Source organism: Sus scrofa, chromosome X (assembly GCF_054392235.1).
Source record: "Sus scrofa isolate SSC_HxYL_T2T_F1_AM1 chromosome X, Sscrofa_HxYL_maternal_Yorkshire_Landrace_v2.0, whole genome shotgun sequence".
Classification (NCBI taxonomy): Eukaryota; Metazoa; Chordata; class Mammalia; order Artiodactyla; family Suidae; genus Sus; species Sus scrofa.
The window spans coordinates 52,744,671-52,754,571 of record NC_139401.1 but is presented as its reverse complement, the minus strand read 5'-3'; the positions used below and the strand labels follow the sequence as shown (position 1 = coordinate 52,754,571).

At 40.3% G+C, this 9,901-nt stretch overlaps 1 protein-coding gene across 1 annotated transcript; it reads right to left on the bottom strand.

Annotated features, from left to right (window-relative positions):
• Positions 1-5,788: 5,788 nt before the first annotated feature.
• Positions 5,789-9,067, bottom strand: UBQLN2 (ubiquilin 2). The gene has a single exon (XM_021079831.2). It carries the CDS (start codon positions 8,790-8,792, stop codon positions 6,918-6,920), a length of 1,875 nt encoding a protein of 624 aa, XP_020935490.1. The 5' UTR covers positions 8,793-9,067; the 3' UTR covers positions 5,789-6,917.
• Between the last annotated feature and the right edge of the window lie 834 nt (positions 9,068-9,901).

Here is a 9,901-nt window from a genome sequence, read left to right as displayed (position 1 = left end):
CTTTTTTTCTGCTCCAAAAGGATCACCTAACTAAAGAATTATATTTGTGAATTATGTGTATATGTGCATATACTCTGCCATCACATCTTACATTGCACTTAGTTTCAACTTCCTCACACCACTTTAACCACCGTGGTGAATGAGGGGGGTAGAATATTATCAAGAGAAACAGGAGGTCAGAGTACCCCTGTAACCTTCATTCTCAAATTAGTCCTTTGACCTCAGACATCTCTGCTTATTTCCTGCTCCCAAGCTCTCAGAACTTTCTGACATTCGGTTTAAGATCTTGTTTGAATCCTTTTCCCATGTGTAGCATCATGAAATAAAATACTAAATTTATCTAGATTTTATGTGAACAAAGGTGTATGGTCTACTTCTGATTTGCTCTTTATTAAACTAGGAAATGCAGGATAGAAGTCTGTAACATGACTTTGAAACAACTCTGACCCCTGATCTTGCAACTTCAGTAAGAAGCTGACAAGTTCATTTGGAAGAATATTACCTTTGGAAAGACACTTGGAGGTCTTTCAATTCAGAGTTCTACCTGATGCATAAAACCATTCTTGGATATTTCTGTCAAATGGGCTTCTGTTTAAACAGCTCCAGTGAAGAGGGTATCATTAATTAATTGCTAGAAAGTTCCTAACAGTAAGCCAAAATTCTGACTTCTTGCAAAATCCAAATTTATTTGCCTTTTGGAGCTACCCTAGTAAATGTTACCCCTCTTCTATCTGACAAGGCCTTCAATTATTTAAAGAAAAATATCCACAACCCCCAGGTTTTAGACTAAAGCATTCTTTATCCTTTTAATAATTGTTACATGTGTGTTTGTAAATGAGTTACCGTCTTGGTCACTTTCCTGGTTGTCTGTCATTTTAATTGTGGCACCCTAAAATGATCCAAATCTCTCAACATAAACTATCAGGTACAGAATAAAACATTATGAAGGACTTCCATGTGCTGGACTCTATGCCTCTATTAATGGAGCCTAAGACTTTATTACGTTTGTGTGCACTATAACCTCACAGGGTTGGCTCATGTTAAACTTTGACGCAATTAAAACCACTGCGTCCTCACAAATGCTATTGTTCAACCAAATAAACACTTACTTAGTAATGGAATTTTTGATACAAGTACAGGACTTCACATTTTATCCTATTTAATTTAATCCTGCTAGACTTGGCTATTTTTTCTTCAATCTACCAAGGAGTTTTGGATCTTGTTTGTGACATCCACTATAATTTATTCTGCCTTTTAATTCTATACTATTTGCCATGGGATGGGCAAGCTATATTTTTATACTAATCATTGAAAAATAACTTCAGTGGGACAGAACCGAGGTTGGAAATTTTTCGTACACACTGACACATCATCGGACACCATCAATTCAATTTACTAACCCATCTACTGGCCTGTTACTGTCTAGTTCATGTTACTCCACTTTTATCCTTAAGGACATTTTGAGAAACTGCCAAATACCACGGTGAGGTACATAATGTTTATGCCTTTTGAGGTCTATGTGAGGCAGCTCAACAAAAAGCAGGCATCCTCCAGAGCAGCTGAAGCACAAGTGGCCCATGTGATTGCCAATTTGGAGGCATACCATATGTACTAGGCCACCATGGACAGATGTACTGAAGGACAATTTCAAATATTAGCCGTAACTCAAAAGTCAGAACAGCAAATCTCCAAACTGCAGTTATTGATTATGACAGAGCTGATGAATACATATGCATTTTTATGTAACCTGCTCCAGGGTGAACAGCAGCAGAGATGCATTCATTTAACAACAGCTAATGTGTCTCCACAACAACACCCCGGAGGCCAGTTAGTACATAATTTATTATAAAATCTCTATTATAAATAGATCAGTATAGTTTATAATAGACTCAGGGAAACAGAAGAGTGAAGTGGTTAAGTGCACACTCTGTAATCTCAGAATTGAGTTCAAATTTTTTCTCTGACTTAATAGCAGTGTGATGGCAGAAAATTAATTTCTTTTAGCTTATTTCTTTATCTGTAAACTTGGGAAGATAATAGTAGTACTTTGAGTTGTTTTGAAAATTGAACATAACCATAAATACATTAGCTATTATTGTTATCACAATCTAACAGAAACAATTTTGTGAAATCTAGGCTAGGGCTAAGTAATCATTTTTTTTTTCTTTCATGCTCACCAACTATTCTTTTATTTATTTATTTATTTGTTTGTTTGTTTTGTCTTTTTGTCTTTTCTAGGGCCGCACCCACGGCTTATGGGGGTTCCCAGGCTAGGGAATAATAGAATCTTCCCTGAAATTATCTTAAATTTGCCCATCTACAAATTGGGCTAAGAAGGTCTGATGCTGAATTTTCAAAGTACTTAGGAAGCCTAAATCTGTGCTTAGATACCTCAGTACAGCTGAAGCTATATATTTCAATACAGTCATTTGATCAATATTGTTGCCTATGTATGTCAGGACAGGCAATTCCTTGAGAGTGGCTTACCCAAACTCTGGAGTTCAATGGTTTACGGTAGCTTTTGACAGTGGTTTTTATCCACAATCAAAGTGTCTAAAGCCTTGGTTAAGCATGTACACTGACTGATGCAGTTGTTCTTTGGGGTGGCCTCAGTCTAACATCTGTTAAATCATGCTTCTCCTTTCTATTTTTAGAAAATTGTTTTTCCCCTAAGTTTCCTAACAGACTTCTGGGGAAAATGGTAGCATTAGAAAGGTCCCCAATTTTTGCCCTTCTTTACACAAACCAAAAGACACGAACACAGGGAAACAAAAATTGAGCAAAATTTGTACAAACTATGAGGGTCTTAGAATTCTCAGAGAGTTTCTGTAAGAAATGATGCCAATGGGGCCCTACTGAAAGATGTAACTAATCTGAAGTTCTGTGATATGCTGACACATCAAGAAAATCCTAGCAGGAAAACCACTGATACCATCTAGCTTAAAAGAGCAAGGACTGAAGGTGAGGGCAGCAATGAACCTCTCATAAATTGAGGGCAGCCTGAGTAACTTCCTTTATCTAAACTTCCCAATATGTTTTTTAAATAAAATTATACCAAATTGCGAATATCAAAATTGTCACATGGTTTTAAAAGTTTATGTTTACTAAATCAAGCCATATGATGAACGCTTTCCATCAAGTCAGTCTGGCACTGTGACTGGAATAACCAATTTATTTGAGAATAATACTAAATTTCTGATTCTGAGTCTTTTTTTTGAACATGAACCACAGGCCAAAGACCACTCCTGATACTCTAACCCCAATCCCTGGGCTAGGCCCTGACAGGAATTACTTCATTTGTTGCCATTTTGACATTACACATCAATAGAATTCAGAGCAGGCTGCCCTTTCTTAGAAGGCGAGCTTAGTGTCTCCGACCATGGTATCTCAATAAAACATGATGGTCTAACCTGATATGAGACCTCATTAGTAAACCAACAGGACTTCTTTTAAGGTTGTATATCCATCCCCCACTCCCCCGGCCCACCAACAGCCACAAGCAATTGGTAAGAGTTTATATAATATCACATACCTGAAGTAGAGGCCAAAAGAGCAAATGAGGAAAGCCATCTTGAGGTGAACATCTCCTGCTGGGATTGCTCCTAGCCCTAGCTCCCTCTCCACTACCTCATACTGCTGGATCACAGAGCCAGGAATATAAACTTACATCATCTAGCCATCTAGTGTAAACTTAGGGAGGGAGATGACAACTAAGTAAACAGTGAAAGAATAAAAGAGTTGCCCCACTCTTATTGGAGGGAGAGAGATAGCAGGTTAGGATATACCTTTCTTGGTTCAATGATGAATATTTTGATAAATTGTGAATTAACAGTAGATAAAGGAAACCAAAAACAAAAGCAGTGCCTATAAGAACTTGCAAGGTAACAAAAGGAAATTATATCATGTAAGAGATGGAGGAAGAATGGTTAAAAAATTTTTTTAAAGAGAAAATAAATAAAAATTAATCACATGGAAAGCAAAAAAAATTGAATTAATGAATTAATGAATTAAAGACCTGGAGTTTTTAAAGGAGAAAAAAATGTATTAAAGGGTATAGAAATATTTGGCAGGTTAATTAAGAAATTCTCTGTTCCTTGAATGATTGAAAGAAGTTTACCTGCTAAACTGAGCCTGGCCTTAGAAAACATCCAGTTTTTTCCTATGGCTATTGATTTGCTGCTATTTTCTATGTTGCTCGTGTATTTTTGTATTGATTTTCCTATAAAATCATCCATGTCATTAAAATTCTCAGACTTCGTTATTATAATTATCTTAAAACACCTAGCATCATATAGCAGTGAATGATAAATCACCATTTCCTAACTTAATGTCCTAAGGAACATAAATATGCCAAATATTATTAGGTGGGGAAAAAAAAGTACTTCTTTATGCAAATAAGTTTAGGAAATGCTGAGTTAGATAAGGTTAAATAGTTTTTATCTTTAAACTAAAGAACATAATCCTTTTAAAAAATAATGCTAGTCAAAATTTACTGCACAAGGACTCCCCAAGCTCTCTAAGAGTGGCTACAGTATACAGCATTTTGCAAACTTATTTGACCATCTCCCAGAGGGATGGTTTTTCAGAAATGCAATTTAGAGGAGTTCTCCTGTGATACAGCAGGTTAGGATCCGGTGGTGTCACTGCAGCAGCCTGGGTTACTGCTGTGGCACAGGTTCGATCCCTGGTCCTGGAACTTCCACATGCTGCAGGTGTGGCAAAAAAAAAAAAAAAAAATCCAATTTAGAATTGTTAGAATCTATGTTATAAATTGTGAAAGGAACATATCATTATACTTTATCACTTATATGACTGTCTACCAAGGAAAAACTGAAAAGCATCAACTGAATATCCCTCAATTTAATAGATTTCACTAAACTGCCAATTTAGAATCAACCTATGAAAATACATTCTTCCCCTATATGGCAAAAATGACCACATAGGTAACACACTGAGTAAGAGCTCCCAATCACAGTACTGTTTCCTGCATATCTGTATCCCCTGAGAATAGACTTATTACATATTATATGGGGCTTAAATAAAACTCTCTTAAAGGATGTAAAAAGCTTTTTTTAAATGAGGCAATTTGTCATGTTTCTGGAAAACACTGCAATTCTCTATCAGTTTAAGACAATCCTAACCAAATTCCCAATGGAGGGGGGCTAGAAGGGGAATCTAACAACTGTAAAGTTCACCTGGTAAAATAAACACATCAGAATCACTACAAAATCGTAAAAAATAAAAAAAGATGAGGAGTTCCCTGGTGGCTCAGTCGGTTAAGAATCCAGTGTTGTCACTACTGCAGCTTGGGTCACTGCTGTGGCATGAGGTTCGGATCCCTGGCCCGAGTACTTCTGCATGCCCCAGGTGCGGCCAAAAAACAATTAAAATTTTTTTTAAATCTAAAGGATTTGCCCTAACAGATAACAGATATGAACTCATATTTTCTAGCTCAGTAACTACAGGCTGGTGTACTGGGGCTATAATGTTCAGAGGTACTAAAGAGAATTCAAACATAGAATAAAGTATATATATGTATGACATTTCAAGTGGAGTGGTGAGTGTGGACAATGAGATAAGTATCAGCTAACAAATGTCTAACCTTGGGGGGTAAAAGTTAGAATCTCTAAATCTATACATCAAGATAACTCCAGACAGGGCAAAGGAAATCTTTTTAAAACATGAAACTATTAAAACGAGAGGAATATAGAATAAGATTTATATAATATAATCTTGTGGTTGGGCAATCCTTCTAAGCATGATCCTAGGGCCAAAAGAAAAGGAAATATCCATTTTTAATTTTTTTTATTTTTTTAGTCATTTTAATGCATTTTTCCCTGTGCACAAGAGAAATAACTGATAGACTCAAAAGATACAGTTTCCTTTATACACAGCAGTTAAAAGTAATGCAAACGTCACATGACACTTTCAGTGAAAGTTACATTTCCAATTACAAATCAAAATGCGTATTAGGGTCTCTTAAAAGAAGCTGAGAAGGAATTCTCAGGTAAAAAAGCACTTTCCTGGCATTACTATACTGATCCTTCAGGCTGCACTAAGATTAAGATCATATACAATCAATTTGCAAATGTTGACACAATGCCACACTGTAAGTTTTCTGTACAATTAAATGTATACTTAAGAGATACCAGGATAAACATTTCTACTATATTTTAACTGAACTTGCCTAGCCAACATTTTCACTGAGAAGTTTATCAAAGATGCTGTAAGATTCTACAAAATTGTGAAATACATCAAGCTCCAGAAATATTTCTTATAGTCTCTCTCATTTTGGTTATATATATTCTGCTCAGAGATTCTGTTGTAACATTTCTAGGTATACAGTTCCAATTGTGCTTACTGTACTGCATATAAATATAGCAAAAAAGATCAAAGAATGGTATAAATCTTACAGCATTTTGCTAGCAAAAATACATGCCAAAGTCACAATAAGCAATATTGTACCACAAATTAGAGTTTCAAATAATTTGTTTCTGCTTTTAATATTTTCAGTCTACATTAAATTACTATCATAGTCTAATGTTTAAAATGCAAATAAATTGGACATCTGTAGGACAAAACTTGTTCACCCAACCGTAAAGGTTGATACCAGTTCTCAAAAATCACAATAAATGCAGAATAAAGAAGTGTTTGCATGCAACACCTTTGAGTGAAACAGCATTGATTCCCACCATTCAAAACAGAGAAGGAAGGCAAGAAGGGAGGGAAGAGAGAAGGAGGAAGGGAGGAAGGAAACAAAGAGGGAGGAAAAGACTCCACCTTAAAATGCATATTAGATTTATAACTAGACAGATTTAAAGGAATCAAAATGAAAGTAAAGCACAATTCTGTGTGTTTAAAGATTTAAGAGCCATTATCAAAAATAAGATACATTTTTTCAAGGTACAGAAGTATAATTACGATGGCTGGGAGCCCAGCAGCCTTTCAATGGCTGCGTTGATGTCGCCTCCTGTTGCTATTAGAGCCTGCAAGTTTGCTTCCCGGTTTAAGAACCCCATTGCGTTGAGCTGTTCCAGTTGTTGCTGAAATCTGACTTCTGGATTCGGCAGCTGCGGAGGATTTGCTCCAGCGAGAGCCTGCACCATTTGCTGAATGAACTGCTGGTTGGGTCCAGATTCCGATGTTGGGCTCGTCGTGTCACTGGGTGCAGAGCTAGACACGGTGGGCCCAGGGGGGGTTCCAGAGCCAGTGGAACCAGGGGGACCTGCAGGGCCAGTGGGTCCTATGGGCCCAATGGGGCCTATGGGGGTAAATGGGACTATGGGGCCAATGGGGCCTATGGGTGTGACTGGGCCTACAGGGCCTATAGCTGTTCCCAGCACCCCTACCCCCACCCCTGGAGTGAAGCTTGGAATTAGGCCAGGAGCTTCAGTAGCTAATGTCTGTAGCCCCTGCTGGATCTGCATTAAAGCCTGCATTGCTCTTGGGTTTGACATGGCTGACAGTGTGTCTGGATTCTGCATCTGCTGCAGGAAAGCAGGGAGCTGTGGACGCATCTGCTCCTGCAGCTGAGGATTTGCAGTAAACACAGGGCTATTCAGCATCATCTGTGCAGCCAAATCTGGATTCTGGCTAAGCGACTGCATCATGCTTCTCATATAGGGCGCAGACAGCATATTCTGGATCAGCTGGGGGTTTTCGGTTATCTGTTGCAGCAAGCTCTGCATTCCTGGGGTGCTAAAGATGCTAGCGACATAATTGGCTGCAGCAACTGTGTTCCCCGTAGCACTGCTGGAGCTACTGCCAGATCCACTGCCACTGCTAGTTGTTGTGCTAGTGGTCGCAGAACTCTGGGTAGCCGGTGGCGGTGCCCATGGATTGGGTAGTGGATCTCGATTTTCTGTGCGAGAAGGCTGCGTACCTTCCCCAGAAGAGGAACTGTTCCCCACCGAGGCAAACGGATTACCCCCAAACTGCTCCTGTGCGGCATTCAGCATGGGTTCTTGAATGTCAGTATACATGCGCCGTAAAGCATTGTAGCCACCTGGGATGCTTTCGAGATTGCTGAGAGCCAGGTCTTGATTTCTCATCATCTCTTGCATCATAGCTGGATTCCTGGCGATTTCGAGGGTCTGCCTCATTATATCTGGGTTGTTAAGCAGGTGACTTATTTCTGGGTTTCTTTGAATTAATTGTTGCATCTGTGGATTGGCCATAATGAGCTGCCTCATCAGATCAGGATTTGAAAGCATGCTCTGAACAAAGGGATTTTCCATGATTTGGATCATCATCTCAGGGCTGGACAGGAGCTGCTGCTGCATCTGGTTCTGGAGCTCAGAGAAGTTGGTCGAGCTTAAGCCCAAGCTGCTAAGGCCTGCAAGTCCTCCCAGGCTCCCCAAACCAAACGGGTTGCTATTTGTGGAAATAGGTGTGGAGTTACTCCTGGGAGTCGACGCGGTGGTAGTATTAGTTCCCGCGGCACTATTGGGCTGTGTGGACTGACCCTGAGGTCGGTTCTGGCTTTTGATGACAAGGTGAACAGTCAGTCCATCATGGATGCCATGCTGGATCAAGGTATCTTGATCTTTTAAGATTTTTCCGGCAAAAATCAGCACTAGCTGATCGGTTTGGGATTTGAAGCGTTTCGAAATCGCTTCTTTAAACTGTTGGACTGAGCTGTTCTCGGGCACTGCGAACTCCTCTTTCTCTTTGGGGGTCTTCACAGTGACTTTGATGATTTTAGGCTCCGCCGGGGCAGAGGCCGGGCCTTGCGCCGCAGCAGAGCCGCGGGAGGGGCGCGGGGGGCCGCTGCTCTCGCCGTTCTCAGCCATGGCGGCCGCGGTGACGCAGGCAGACAGGGAAGGCGCGGGCGGGCGAGAAAGAGAGCGAGGGAAGAAGGAAGGAAGGAGGCACCGCCGCAGCAGGCTGAGCCGGGCCGGGCGGGAGAGCGGAGCACGGTACCTCTGTGTTGAAGACTGCGGTTCCCTGGTCCTCAGATGGAGAGAGGGCTCCGTGTAGGCCACGGACCGAGGTTTCGGCGTTCAGGTCTCTGGGCCTCCGCCGCCACTGCCGCTGCCGCTGCCTCCGCCGCCGCCGCCGTGTGATCCCACCCCCACCCCGCGCTCTCCCAGCAGCTCCCGCAGCCGCTCCGCCCGCTCCTCCCCGCCCCTTCCCCTCCCCCCAGTTCGGCTCTCGCCTCCCTGCCCCCGTCTGCTGACGCGGCGCCAGGCGCAGAATGATAGATTCGACTCGGTCAAAATTAAAAACTTCTGTTCTGGAAAAAAAAAAAAATGAGGGAGAGAAAGAGAGTGAGAAACAAAGAGAGAGGAAAACAGGAGAAAGAAACAAAGAGACTAGAGAAGACAAGAGAAAAAAATACGGAAGGGGGACGGGAGCCAGTTTCTATAAAGGGAAATAAAGACTAATGGAGAAAATATACATGTATTTCGTAAGATATACATATATATCTATACATAGATATATAGATGTTCCGTTAGAGTGAAGTGAAAGAATGAAAGCCTGAATCGAACCCAACCCAAGTAAAAGATTAAAAATAAAGAACTCTGACAAAGCAAAAAGGAAAAGATTAACACCCACCCCAACCCACCTCTCACCCTAGGGTGAAGAGAAGAGGGCTGGGCAGGATCCTGCATTTTACAAAAGAAGTACAAATGGCAAATGGGCATATAAAAAGATGATTAAGCTCACTAGTAATGAAAGACATTCAAATTAAAACAAGGAAATTCTTCTTTTACTGGCAAAGATGAAAAATAATAATAAATCTTTGAGAGAGCTGAGAAAATGCACGCTTATGCCAATTGAAATGTAAATTGTTATAATCATAAGATGATTTTAACATATATATATCAACATTTTATATAGTTCCACCTCTGTTTGGAAATGTCTAATTTAGAGACCTCACCTATGAAAATAACAAAAT

Bases quoted from the DNA above. Each gene is read 5' to 3' on its own strand.
- UBQLN2 (XM_021079831.2), bottom strand. From the start codon at position 8,792: ATGGCTGAGAACGGCGAGAGCAGCGGCCCCCCGCGCCCCTCCCGCGGC.